A 15,000-nucleotide genomic window follows, 5' to 3' on the forward strand; every position below is an offset into this window, starting at 1 on the left:
GGGATGCGAGAATGTTGTTGGAGGAGAGAGACAATGTCTATAACCCGATTGTTTCACAAGGAGCCAGTTTACACTATTTTAAAGGTATAATATTACATTTCTGCCTCTAGGGGTCTCACAATTAAAACAATAACAAAATATATAGTTTGACTATATGTTATATAGCAGGGTGGGATCTACTGTCTGTTTGGGATTTTTTTTTTCTCAACAACCATTGCTGGTGAAAGTCTTCAAAAACTCAGGGAAGAAGTGAAAAGGTGAATTTAAGGTTGTGTTCCATTTAGTCACGTTTATTCAGGTACTGTCGTTTAATTCTGAAAAATTTGAATAGCCGCTAGTAGCATAAGCTTGCGTAAGCTTGTACAGCTGTAGCTAATGTTATCAAATTCGACCGTACCATAACCATACACATTAGCTTGGCGGCTGGCCAGCTGTTTCCCCGGATATAGGGGGGAAAGGGGGACAGCATTGACAGGCGACCAAATTAAATACACAGTTATCTGGAATAAAACAAAGGATTCCTCTTGGTTGAAAATTGTGTTATAATTTAAGTAGCCTACACGAATAATTCAACCACTATTAAACTAATATTCAGACCAAAGTCTGCTCAAACGTGGTGGTCCAATCCCTTGTTCCTTGCCTACTGATTCTGCATTTATTGGCAGATACCGGTTTATAGAGATTATGCTACCAGTCGACGTCACAGCAATGAGCATGGCCACGAAAATAGCTTTCCCAGGCGTAATTATCGGTGGACCAGAGTCAAACACACTCCAGCCCTCTCTGGCCCCCTCTGCTCACACCATGTCTCCACATCAATTACTCTTCCTCATTAAAACAACTGCTGAAAAATGGCCACATGCATCCATACCACATAAGGGATACTTTTGTGCAGCATGCACCGGAGAATGTGCACAGATTTTTCTCTCGGCCTCTGTTTCTGTCTCTGTGTTTCTCTCCATGTGTGTCTGTGTGCCTGTCTCTTGTCGTTCGCTAGCTCACTCTCCCTTTTCTCTCTCTCTCTCTCTCTCTCTCTCTCTCTCAGCTATGCTCTCTGCGTCCTGCCTCTCTCTCTCTCTCTCTCTCTCTCTCTCTCTCTCTCTCTCTGTATGAACCTGAACACTGGCAAACACACACATGTAATCCCAACTTTCGTAGTTTTGGACAATTTGGATTAAATTGCTCCAGCATTCTGCAAATGGTACATCATCGGCAGCCCCCCTTGCATAACCTTCATTGTCTCTGCACTGCACTCTGCACCACACTAAAATCAGAAAGAAAAGATCTATGAAGGTTGAGGGACATCGAGAAAAGAAGAAAAAAGTATGGGGAGAGAGAATAGCGTAGAGTATGTCATTTGGGGTATCTTTTTGTTAGTCCAAAGCCCCTGTCCCTCTGTTCCCCACGACCACGACTATAGACGCGGCCGTAGGGTCTGTAGTCATGGTGGTATCATTTTCTTGTTAAACAAAGCCCTCCCTAACTCTATGTCCATCCATCCAAATTAATCCATCAAACTCCAATGTCATTGAAGGCGGAAGAATAAATGAAATGCCTGAATGGAACTCAAATAAACAGGACAGGTTGGTAATATTTTGTTTTGTTGATGGTGAATAAGGGTTAGTAAAATAATAAAAAATTGTCTGTCTCAAAAAAAATAGTTGAACGGAAAAAAACAGAAGAAGATGTTTATTAACATATGACTACAGTAGGGAGTTCAGTAGATGCAATACAGCCAGTGATTTATGTGTGACCTTTGGCAGTTTAAATTGTTATTTGTAGACAAGATGCAAAGAAGAAGGAAAAGTCAAATAGTAAACATGAGTACAGTAGTACACATATTAAATACAGGCATGGCTCATGTTGAGGCTAATATTAACAAAATAAGCCCTTTATTGGGTCTGAGACCAAATTAAACTTCTGTCTTGGGCCAGCCATCTCGCCCAAGTAATGCGAGTAGAAAATCCGCTTCATGATCCTCCCTGGTGTGAATGCACCTTTATGCCGTGTTCGGTCCCAGACGTAGCAACTGATGGCGTGTTGCAACTAACTAATCGCTGATTGAATGAGCAGAGAACAGGAATAGTGGTTGTTGTTTTTGTTGACACTCTGACACGTAAATAAAATGAACCCACATTGCAAAACCAAGACTTTATTTTAAATTGAGCAGAATCGATCTTGCAATTCCCTTTCAAGATTTGTTCATCGATTCATGTACATCAAGGGACGGAAACGCTACTGAACCCTTGTGTATATGTTAACGTGATGTGGAAGTACAAACGCAGGCAGCTCCTCGAAGATTCCTAAATTGTGCTAAACTGCAACGTAAAATGGATGAATATTCCATACATGTAGCTCAAGATCTTTCTTTATTCACATCTATAAAAACGAAGGATTTTCCATCGCAGACGATCAATAATCCATTATGTATACTACCAACTTGATTTGCTGTTGCTCCAGCATGATGATGCATACACACACACAAACACACACACACACACACACACACACACACACACACACACACACACACACACACACACACACACACACACACACCCACACACACACACACACACAAACACACCCACACACACACACACAAACACACACACACACACACACAGACACACATCCAATCCGATCCAACCTGGGGAAATTGCCCTGTCTGAAGGCCTCTAGCGACCTTCATTCAATGTGATGTCCCTGCTTGGTTCTACTGAGCTGCACAACAAAATACTAAAATGTATCATCTTGTGTAGTAGTATTTCCTCCAGCAATTTATATGGATATAGTGGTAGCACTGACTAAGTAGTATTAGTATTTGTAGTAATATTTGACTTATGTTCTATATTTTCTGTCTAAAGTGAGAAATCACAGGAAGGAAGAAACAATAGCTTATTTACATGAACGTTGAGATCGATTGTTTAAAGGAAAAGAGGTGAAGTGTGTAAATGTACTTAAGAGTACCTAAAAGGACAGCCAGATGCCTGGACAGGGACACTCACTAATGATTGAAGGCCTCTTTATTTCCATCTGGTGAAGTTCAAGATTCGAATGAGAAAGCACATCCAGACGTTGCACACAGGACAAATGTTTGCGTGTGTCTTGTCGCACGTTGTATAAGTTCAGCGTCTTCTCATTGTACACGTTGTATATGTTAACCTAGAGAGATGGGCCCTGCTTGAGACTCCACTCCAACTGATTTAAGCACAGACACTTGCACATGACTTTCTGCTGAACCAGTTGTCTTTTTTTATAACCTCGCCTGCGTACGTCAATAAATAACAATGTCCCAAAAAATTATAGGCTGGAGGTCAGAAAACTGACTGCATTGCATGGACTGGAACGCCTTTCCTCAGTGGCCACATCTTAAAACTTGTTTCATGAGGAATAACGGTGATGTAAGCTAATAATCTGGTTTATACGTTTTATAAACACCATCGGAGCCCCTACCCTCTGGAACTCTGGCCATCCGAAACTCCAATACACTCTGTTCATTCAAAAGTCAACTTAAAACCTATATCCTCAGGACCACCTACAACATCTGACAAATCATCCTCCGCCAACTTCCAGCCTCTCTCTCTCTCTCTCTCTTAATGTGTTGTCTATTGTTGTGGTGTTGTTTATTTTTAGTTTGTTTGAGTGTCACTATATCAAAAAAAAAGCGCTATATCAATTATTTTTCTTCTTCTTCTTCTTCTTCTTCTTCTTCTTCTTCTTCTTCTTTTCTTCTTCTTCTCTTCTCTTCTTCGCTTCTCTTCTTCTCTCTTCTTCTTCTTCTTCTTCTTTCTTCTCTTCTTCGTCTCTTCCTTTTTCTCTCTCTTCTCTTCTTCTTCTTCTTCTTCTTCTCTCGCTTCTTTTTCTTTTCTTCTCTTATCCTCTTCTTCCTCTCTTTTCTTCTCTTCTCTTTCTTCTTCTTCTTCGTTCTTCTTTCTCTTCCTTCTTCTTCTCTTCTTCTTCTCTTCTCTTCTCTTTCTTCTTCTTCCTTCTTTTCTTCTCTTCCTCTTTCTTCTTTTCTTTCTTGTTTTCCTTACTTTTCTTCTTCGTCTTCTTCTTCTCTTCTTCTTCTTCTTCTTCTTCTTCTTCTTCTTCTCCTTCTTCTTCTTATTATATGCTGAAGCATGATGACAATTAACAGGCCCACCTATTATTATTACTTCAACCAAAATATTTTACTGCGACACAAAAAGGGAATTCAGTAATATTTTTTTAAGGGTACAAAGCCTCCAGCATCTTTGGAGGGGCTGTCTTAGCATAAACTATTTTGGACGCCAAAATAGTGCTTTGAATTTGACAAGTCACTTTGTTTAAAATGAGAGATGTAATTCTATACCTTAATATACCACACAATATACAAGTTAACATTAGGACCACATATTGGTAGGCTGAATCAATCCCTGAAGAAACACTTTTGTGCAGAACAATACGACCGCTGGACAACTTCTGGGACTATTTTCAAGATTAGTATTATTTTTATACTAATCTTGACCAGTTCTGATCAGTTTCTACTTCCGCACATCGAGCGGTCAACACAACATCAATGTAATGTTTAATGGGTCTGGAATAAGTCAGTCCCTATTTTAGTGGCTTATTTACCATTCCACCCATACCAATATAGACTGAATTTGTCCTTAATTCGGGAGACGCTTCATGAACCACGTCCAGAGTGCTTGTCCATTTCCCATAAAGACACATTGCTCTTCCACATTTAGCAATTTAACAAATTCAAATAGCATCATTAGCTTCCAATGGAATGGAAAATCGTTTTTGGACGGAGGGGATGATGGTTCACAAAACATTGTTGAATCCTTCAGACCATATTATCCTTATTATTACAAGATATCATAACACTCCATATTGAACATTTAACTGAAATTAGAGCACTAATATTGGTTTTGACTTCAAATCCATATTTCTAAACAGAGAATGTCCCTCATTAAACAACTTTATACATTTAAGTCAAAGGTAACACAGACATTTTCGACGGCACTTTGTGAGAACAACTAACGAAACAATTTTCAACTGAGAAAAGTAATATGGGGTTTACTTAACCTTTAAAGAGATAGATAGCCACATAATTGAATACTGATATTGGTTACTTTGGATTTAGTGTATATTCGACCGTAACTACCAAGCAGAAGACATAATCTCTCACCAAATGTCCCTTAACAATCACTTTAAGCTCCTTCAATAGGCTAGTCTTGTGCTTAGGTTGTCAGACTGCCAGCAAAAGGTACTGTCTTCATATCCAAAGTCTACCAGTAGGCCCTAATAACCTGCTCACTAAAGAGCTGTATCTTAAAACCACGCCATTGTTATATGTTGATGAAATAGATGAATGCTAATAAACATTACGTTCAAAACGCATTTGAGGTAAATCGAGTTAAATTGCTGCAAATAATATCCATTACAAATCTGGTTTGACTAGCAGTGTAAATGATAGATAATGATACCGTCTCCCTCTATAAATGTTCAATCTTTTATATCATATCATTCCGGGAACAGTAATGATTAATGATTTAATCAGTTGTAAAATAAGATACACACATATGCTAATCATCTGTGACAAGCTGTGCTCCATACATTAGCACCCTCTATGAGCAAGCATCAATCACCAACATGCCAGCTGTATGAATAGGAATTGAATGCCAGATTTATTAAACATGACACATCCCTCTGTATCAGTGTCACTTTGTATCAACATTTTAAGCAATTTCACGTTCCTAATTCTCAGCCAGCCCAAGCAAACCTGCCCTGCAGTGTTTAAAAGTTATTTTGGGCTATTAGATATAATATGAAAATATATATTTACTCAGAAAATCTAAGAAAGTATTGAATACTAACAATGATTCTTCAGCAGTATAGTACTACTAGCACTAGTTTCTCAACACAACACTCTTAATGAACATTTGGCAGGAATCAAAGTTTTTGTTTTGTTCCCAAATAAATACACCTGCTCTCAGGTGTCAAAAAAGTGAGATCGATTTCTCTCCACAGAGCTTGTAAAGAGGTAAAAGCAAAAATATCCCTTAATTACATGAATACAACTCTTTCTAATAGTATAGGTGAGGAGTGTCAAATGGCCAAATAAACAGACAGACGCCAGTACGAGACGAATGACTGATTGACTGAACAGAAGGACCAGAAAGACTAATTTACAGATAGCCTGCGGATTGATTGACAAATATGTGAGGTTATTTTAACTTGAATGTTTTGTTGCAAATGTTGCTATTCGAGGAAAAGCTTTTAGAGGAACTCTCTCTCCCTTTCTCTCCCTTTCTCTCCCTTTCTCTCTATCTGCTTTTCTAATGAAAAGGCCAGGAGCTCAATACAGAGAATCAATGGGAACCTTTTTTGTTTGTCCAATGAAATTTGCCCCAGTGGTACCGTCATAACTAAAAAACAAATATTACTGGTACTCTGTCATCAGAAAGTAAACCACAATTACAGAAGGTTTGTCTGTCTATTAAACATATCGAGCTATCTATCTATCTACCTTACTTTACATCTAATTATTTATCTGTCTGTTGGTCTCTCTGTCGGTCTGTCTGTCGGTCTGTCAGTCTGTCTGGGTGTTTCTGTCTCTGTGCCTCTGTCTCTCTCTCTCTGTCTCTCACCCAAGACTCGACCACCACTCTCTCAATCTTAGTCTGCCCGGTTTTCTTCCCATCGTTATCTATTCATCCCTTACGCCTCTCTTATTTTGTCATATATGTCCTCTGTGCTCACCGAACACTAACTCGCTCACTCTTGAGGACTCTATCTCTACTCACTACACTGCCAAGGCGGTTATGTCACTCACAAGCACAGTGACACACAAAACTCTCTCTCTCTCTCTCTCTCTCTCTCTCTCTCTCTCTCTCTCTCTCTCTCTCTCTCTCTCTCTCTCTCTCTCTCTCTCTCTCTCTCTCTCTCTCTCTCTCTCTCTCTCCACATACACATACACACACAGAGACATACAAAGTACCTGCAGCTGGCACACTGCATCTGAATCAGTTCTGTTGAGGTCACAACACTGGTTGTTAACCAATGACATCGCTCGTATTATCCCATCTGTGAGGTTGAGGTGCACACCCACGTCTTGTCTAGTGCACATTGACAGATGATTTACTGTGACAGCATGGAGTGAAAAGAGGCAGGGGGTAGATGAGAGTTGCCAATAGTCCAATCTAGATGTTTGATAGCTCATATTATAATGAAAAAGACTATGTGGTTCTAAAAAGGTGAAACAACACAAATTTCAGGATTATTCATCTTTAATGTTGAATTTGCTCCATTGGTGTATATTGTTTGCTTTAACAATTTCTCAACCTTATCATACAAGGTTCAAGTATGTGAATTTATAACCCACACCCAACTCCACCACAGCATCAAGCAATTCATTTATCCATTCCCTTATGCTGGAACCTGACAACTCGTTAAACTATAGTTTCCAAGGTTAATGCATCCACAAACCTTCAACGTCTCTCCATCCATCACGGTGATAGTGGGGCCTGTTGGTGTGGTCTGTAGTGTTGATAGGAGTTGTATGGTTCCAGTCGACATTGTCACCATAGGGGAGCATACATCTGGAGACGACCCTGTCACATGCAGTGTTCCTCTAGGTCCCGGCTGGGTCCCGTTCCCTACCTCATGTATCCCCACCCGCTTGGCCACGTCATCTGTCCCCAAAACATCTCCTTTCCAACTACCGGGATGATACCCAGTTATATTTTCATTTACATTTACATTTAGAGCATTGAGCAGACACTTTAAACCAAAGCGACTTACAGTAAGTACATTTGTCAGAAGAAAGAGAATAAAACTATGTATCTCTGTCGGTAGAGTAAAGATGTTCATAGAAACAAGTACCAAGCAACTACAATTACTAGGTAAACCATTGCCTGTTAAAAAAAAAGTAGAATAAGATGCTACACAATGCTAAGTTAAATGCCAGGACGTACTACACACAATAACTGTGTACATTAAGTGCCAGGACGTTCAACATACAATAAGTGCGTAAGAAGGGTGTTTATAGGGGAGTATAGTTGGAGAAGGGGTGGTGGGGAGGTGAGAGAGGGGGCTATGCAGAGATCAAAGCTTGGATGACAGATAACTATCTTCAACGAAACAGCATGCAAAGCAGAAATCCGCCTGGTGAACTCCTCATTAATACTACGGTAACACAGCACACCACACCCTCCCACCACCATCTCGCTGACGTCCCCATCACCCTGTCATCAGTGGTTACAAATGTCAGCGTACAATCTTACACATCTCTGTCCTTTAAGAACCACATCAAGAGCATCTGTCATATATCCTTCCACCAGCTCAGCGTCATCGACCAAACCTCACCCTGCCCTAGCCACAGCTGATGCTGAGAAGATCTCCAAGAAGATCTTCCAAATAATGACTCTGAAAACGGCAAGACGTCCAAAACAGCACTGACACATCGGACACATGACTACATCACCCCCCACCCTGGGAACCTTTAACTGGCTGTCAGTCACACATGACATTGACTGCAAAATATCCCTGCTCACCTTCAAGACTGTGTACCAACATGTCCCCACCATGACTGCAAATACCTCTTACGGCTTCACAAATCCCCCATGTAAGATGTGCAAGCCTATTCCTCATCTCACCCACAAAACTGAACACCATGGGAAACCGGGTGTTCTTTGCAGCTGCCTCCCTCGAATCTGTAACTTCCAAACAACCTGAGGGAGGTCTAAACCCTCAGTGCATTTAACCTGGACTCAAAAGCTATGTTGTGTTCTGTGAGTATCTGCCTGGCCATAGGAAGTGTGTATGGCCTTTGTATCAAATTCCTCTTCATCACTTCTAAAGTGCCTTGAGATGATTCTGTTTTTTATTTCAATAAAACGTATTGTTATTATTCGTACACATAATAATATATATATATGACTGTTTACAACAATGACATTTTGAACACACACACACACACACACACACCACACACACAGACTGACACAAACACAGTCAGATATACTTTGAAAATAAAGGTTTCTATTCTCTCTCCTCTCTCTCTCTCTCTCTCTCTCTCTCCTCTCTTTCTCTCTCTATATATATAATATCTATATACATATATAGATATATATATATATATATAGATAATATATATATAATATATATATTGAGAGCTGTCAAGCGATTAAATATTTAATCGTGATTAATCGCATTAATGTCATAGTAACTCACATTAATCGCGATTAATCGCAATTTGTTTTCTATGCTAATATCCCTTGATTTCTTTGTCCATTAATTCTTCTCGTTTTAATTATTTTATCAACATGGTGAAGTGCATCGGCCTTGCTTGCAAGATTTTTTATTGATAACAACATTGGCATATACTGATCAAAACAGGAAGATACAAAAAAAGAGCCTATAGTGCAATCAAAATCTAAGCAGTCGTTTAGACTGCTTTGAACAAATGTCATTTGAACATAGCAGTCAGGCTACTGCTTCTTTGTTTTGAGGCAAAGATTATTATTATTTTTTTTAATTTTTTTTTTTAATAAAAGATTTGCGTTAATCGCGCGATAAAAAAATTGACGGCGTTAAAATTGGTTTGCGTTAACGCCGTTAATAACGCGTTTAACTGACAGCTCTAATATATATATAGAGAGAGAGAGAGAGAAAGAGAGAGATATATATGGGTATGTGGGTTTTTCCATCATATTAACAGTGTCTTGTGTAAAATAGCTTTTGTGTTTCAACAAAAATGAGTTTCTTGAGCACATTCGATCCGGTTCTTCGCAAGGTCTTCCATCTTTACTCGTAGCCAAGTATCCACGGTACATCGGGCTTTGCTTTGTTCGTTCATGGATTATTTGCTCATTTATTCCCATGTATCTGCGTATACGCGGGTTGGGGCTTGCGTAGAGCCGCTGTAGTTGGCGTAGCTCGGAGTGGAGTGGCCAGGGTTGCCTTGTGCCAGTGTTTCCATGGAGATTATCGTCGAGTCTGTCACATTTTAAAGCGCTCGTGTGAAATACGCTCTCATCACCCTTTTTATCGAACATCTTAGAAAAACACACACACGCACGCACACACACACACACACACACGCACGCACGCACGCACGCACGCACGCACGCACGCACGCACACACACACACACACACACACACACACACACACACACACACACACACACACACACACACACTAACATGTCAGTGATAGGCGTGAGTGCCTCTCATTTTACTAATGGCAGAGTTGAAAATGATAGAGCTGTCAAGTGTTAGTAAGTTATATTGTCACAATCGCATCACCACCTTATGAGACGCACACGCACTTGCCACAGAAATCCTACATTCAAATCAAGCCTATTCAGTGACCTGTTAACCTGGGGGATATTTTTTAGTCAAGATGGTCATTAGCTTTTCCATATTTTCCTGTCTGAACTTGGCCTAGATAGAGGGGTTAAGCTGGAGGAGTTTGTTTTGCAGGGAGATGGTGCATGACAGTGTCTGATATAAAAGTAAAGAACGTTCAAACAAGGACATTGATAAGTTAGACGATGATACATGGCATAAATCCCAACAATATGTCAGGGCGGTATGAGGAGCCTTACATGGCCCCTTACGTAAGCTTCAATGCCCCCGTGTTAAATGTAAGTGACCACACTCTTTCCCAAACTTTTTGTCAGTTGTATGAATATGCAGTTTTCTATTATTTTCCACCTTCATCCTTTTTTAATGTGGGAACTTGGATTATATTGTGATACCTTTTCCCAGTACACAGAGTTTTCATTTGGATATGCTATTGTTATTAAATAGAGACAATGCATGTCATGGTGTATGCTATAAGCCTGGGGGCCGGCAATAGGTGATCTGATGAGGTTTAGTAACTTGAGCCATAGGCTAGCTCTGCGACCATTTAGCTACTGTAAGTCTATTATCGTTTCAATTGGGGCAGTTTTCTTTTTGGCATGCATCTCTTGGAAGTGGCTACAGCTTCTGGCCATTGGATGAACGTGTTTCTATGGAAATGTTTGCATCTTAGCACGTGTCCGTATTTGCATGTTCCCGTGTTTTTTTGTTCAGTTGGCTAGCTCTAACGGCCTTCAGCAGAACCTAGTTTCATCCAAAACATGAAATGGTTAGCAAAAGGCATCTGTTTGTTTCATGTGTATTGCAAGAGACTCCTTTCTTCAGGGATTATCTCCTGTCGTGTTAACGCGGTTACAAAGAGGCCGCACATTCTCCCTGTCTCCGTGTTTGAGAACTAAATTGCCGGTCCCTGTCAGAAACCATACTTAGTCTAACAGGGCCTATGACAACGAATATTGTCTGCCTTAAATTAAGTCACAGGCAATAGATCCACATTTTATTCTAGTTTGGTGTTCTGTCTGTATCATCTGTCCAATCACAATGCATTCATGCCTCAGAAATGTCACAGGATTAGCTTGGGTTATATGATCATACATTGGTCACTCTTTCTTACTGCCGTAGAAAGAAAGAAAGAAAGAAAGAAAGAAAGAAAGAAAGAAAGAAAGAAAGAAAGAAAGAAAGAAAAGAAAAAGAAAGAAAGAAAGAAAGAAAGAAAGAAAGAAAGAAAGAAAGAAAGAAAGAAAGAAAGAAAAAAAGAGTTGGGCGTATATCAGTTTGGTTCATCAAATTATCTGTGCAGCCCTTTAAATTAAAGATGGCCGGAGATGATAGCATTCATTGATGACCGAAATAGGAAGATCAAACATTCGGTTCGGTCCGGAGGACACTAGTGGCAGAGTGACAGACGGCGTTGGGATGGGAAGCTATAAAGCATTAGGACGACCACCACGACAGATGGCAGATATCCATAGAACGGGACCATAAGAAGAGGGACTATCTGTGAGCTGAGCCCCATCCAGTGTTAATGCAGTAAGGCTTTTTATGAGGCAAACTGATCAATGAAACTATTATTTTTGAATGAATTAACCTGTGTTTAGAGCCTCATCACGGACGCAACACTGTCTGAAAGAACAGATGCCTTTGCCAAAGTTTTCAACCCCTTCAGTTAGTGACTCAACATTGGCTGATTATCTTTCATATGTAAACCATTAATATGTTATATCAGTAACAGAGATATGGTTTTCATAAAACACACTCGCACTTCATTGAGAGGGATAATTTCTGCCTATTTTTGACCCCTGAGGCCTGACAAGTTGTCTTGAAGCATAAATAATGCTTGTATCACAAGAAGTGAAGAAAGGAAATCTCTACCTGCCAACATTTTGCCCGAGGCAGTTGTGTGGATTCAAAAGCGGGTGTACGTGCAGCATATTCAATAAGAACAAAGGGTTGAATCAAATAAGAGCAGAATCCATTTTTAATTAATCATGCACTCAAACTCAATCTTCCCTCTTCCTTTTTTTCAGTCCTTGTGTCTTGAGTGCACCTTTGTTTTACATTCGTAAAATCCTTTGCGCCGTTCTTTAAGTAAGTCTCACAAAGGAGAGACTATATCTGAATGGTTTGTTCCGTGGAGTGAGAAACACAGGAACACAAAGCGTTGGATCAATCAGATGTATTGAATTGTATTGTGTGACAGTTGTATAAGGTGATATCACCGTTCCTCTCCTACACATCGGTCATGTGTTCATGTCAGCGCTTCTCGTTCTCTAGGTCCATGTTACAATATTATGAGGATAGTCCTATTAAAGCTAAGGCTACAATTTCATTGTTTTCTGTTACTCATTTGTAAATAATTCAGAGATAAATTATTCTAAAATAGCGATCCCTAAATCTGTAGTCTGTCTCTTTTTTTCTGTTTTTGTAAATAAAGAGAATATATGCTCTCTTATATACTAATGTATGCAGCATGTTGACTGACACTACCACCATGAGCCCATGTGGTGAACACATGTGTGGGAAGTGATAGAGAGAGACAGGGCAATGAAGCAGGGAAGAGGGGGGGGCCCATAAAGGAAGAGATAAAGCAGGGGGAAGTGGGGGCATGTGACAGCTCCACCTGCTCACTGTTTCCAAACTCCATCACTCCTCTGCTCTTATTTGGATTGGAGATGGTATTTGGGTTGAGGACGGGGAGGACCAGAATAGGATGTGTGAGCATGTGCGTGGGAGGAGGTGGGGGTAAGTGGGGGTCCGCCTGGGAGGGAGGGCCCCCCATGTGACTCCTTAGCTACCGCCCGACGGTGCCTGTGGGTGTACCCAGTGGTGGCCGATCCCATTGCTAGGCATCTCACCCCCGGGGGGTCTTGCGTCTAAGAGCCTACCCTGCCTGCTGGAGGAAGAAAGCCCATGGGGATGCTGACCCTCCATAGCCCCCCGGGGTCTTTTTAATCCAGCCCCTCATCTGGCCCATCGTCCGGGCCCTCCCCTCTACAAGCAGTTCGGTCTTGTTGACATGTTGAATTAAATTGAATGTGTCAATGTGTCAAACAGCCTGGCATGTTTTTAGTGGATCCAGTCGGGCCATCTTTAGATGGATGTTCCATACGTAGTAATGTATCCATGAGTTTCTACTCTGCATAGCAGTTCCTTATTCAACAGTAGTGTAATGTCCCAGCTTTATAAATGTCAATGTATACCTTTTGAAGAAAGAAACCAACCCCGTGCACTACCGCCGGCATCACGAGCACATGTAATGAGGATGAGTCAAATATAACTCACCCTGTTGTCTTTTATCTTTAGTTCCTAATGGGGGGGTTGTAGACAATATAAACGTCATGTCTGTATTATGCTTACAGTCAATGCATTGTAGTAGAGTTTAAGACACGCCACGACCCTCTGACAGGGGTACTTATCACACACACACAAACACACACACACACACACACACAAACACACACACACACACACGCACACACACACCACACACACACACACACACACCACACACACACACACACACCACACACACACACACACACACACACACACACACACACACGTATACACCCACACAAAAAGAAACACATATACACACAAGTACACACACACACACACACATACACACACACACACACACACACACACACACACACACACACACACACACATACTTACACACACACAAAAACGCACACACAAACCCACACTCATACACACCTACACAAACTTACAAACACATACATGCACACGCACACATACACAAAAATATCTAACGTATGTTGTGTTCTCCATCCGTTGATTGTACCGCTTACACAACGGGACGTCTCTCTCTCCACAGCTCACAGTGGAGACCTCGGACCTGGTTGCACTGAGGCCCAGGATCATGAAGGTTATCAAGTGCTCAGTGTGAATGGGTGGTGGAGAAACAGCCCTTAAGGCTCTAAGTACACCTGACTACACCGCCCCCCCGTCCTTCATCCCTCACACAGCTCACAGGAGGGAGCAGTCAAAGGAGAGCGAGGGGAAGGCCAGCCGGACATGTCGATGCTTTCCGTGAAAGCCTCTGAGTTGTGACGCAACGCACCACCTTGGCTCTCTCAAAGCGCCACTTTGACAACATTTAACAGAATGAGATGTTTTGAAACTCTCTCACCCTCTCTCCCTCCCTCTCTTTCTTTATATCCCTCTTGCAAAAATCTGTGGCAGATCTATCTCTCCGTGTTTCATTGTGTGTGTCTCTCTCTCTGTCACCCTCTCTTACACAGTGTCTCTCTCTCTCTCTCCATCTCTTTCTCTCTCTCCGTGTCCCTCTGTCTCTCTATCTGTCCCCACCTCAGAAACAGTGATAGAAGTGATTGTGGTTGCCCTCTCCCATGCCCCTGGCAGAGGAGTCTCCGTGCTCCGAGGAGATTACACTAATCTTTTGGCAAAGCGCTGCGACCGCAAGCCTTCGCGTGGAGAGAGATCCCCTCCTGAAGATTAGAGAGCCAGCAGCCGGATGAGTGGTGAGCAGGACGCCAGTGCTCCAATCTCCCCATCGCGAGAGCAGCAGCAGCAGAAGAAGAAGAAGAAGAAAAAGATGTAAGACTTTGAGAGACAGTGCATGTGTGTGTGTGTGTGTGTAGGGGTGGTGTGTGTGGGGGGGGGGGGATACTGCT

General features: G+C 41.3%; 1 protein-coding gene across 1 annotated transcript in view; it reads left to right on the plus strand.

The window, feature by feature from the left end:
- zfpm1 (zinc finger protein, FOG family member 1) overlaps nt 1–14,825 on the plus strand; it is a 63,119-nt gene extending 48,294 nt beyond the window's left edge. The window contains exon 4 of the mRNA XM_056598878.1: nt 14,680–14,825. Coding sequence (XP_056454853.1) covers nt 14,680–14,825 — 146 coding nt within the window. The remainder of the gene's footprint in view (nt 1–14,679) is intronic.
- The last annotated feature ends 175 nt before the right edge of the window (nt 14,826–15,000 follow it).

Source organism: Gadus chalcogrammus, chromosome 9 (genome assembly GCF_026213295.1).
Source record: "Gadus chalcogrammus isolate NIFS_2021 chromosome 9, NIFS_Gcha_1.0, whole genome shotgun sequence".
In the NCBI taxonomy this organism is placed as follows: domain Eukaryota; kingdom Metazoa; phylum Chordata; class Actinopteri; order Gadiformes; family Gadidae; genus Gadus; species Gadus chalcogrammus.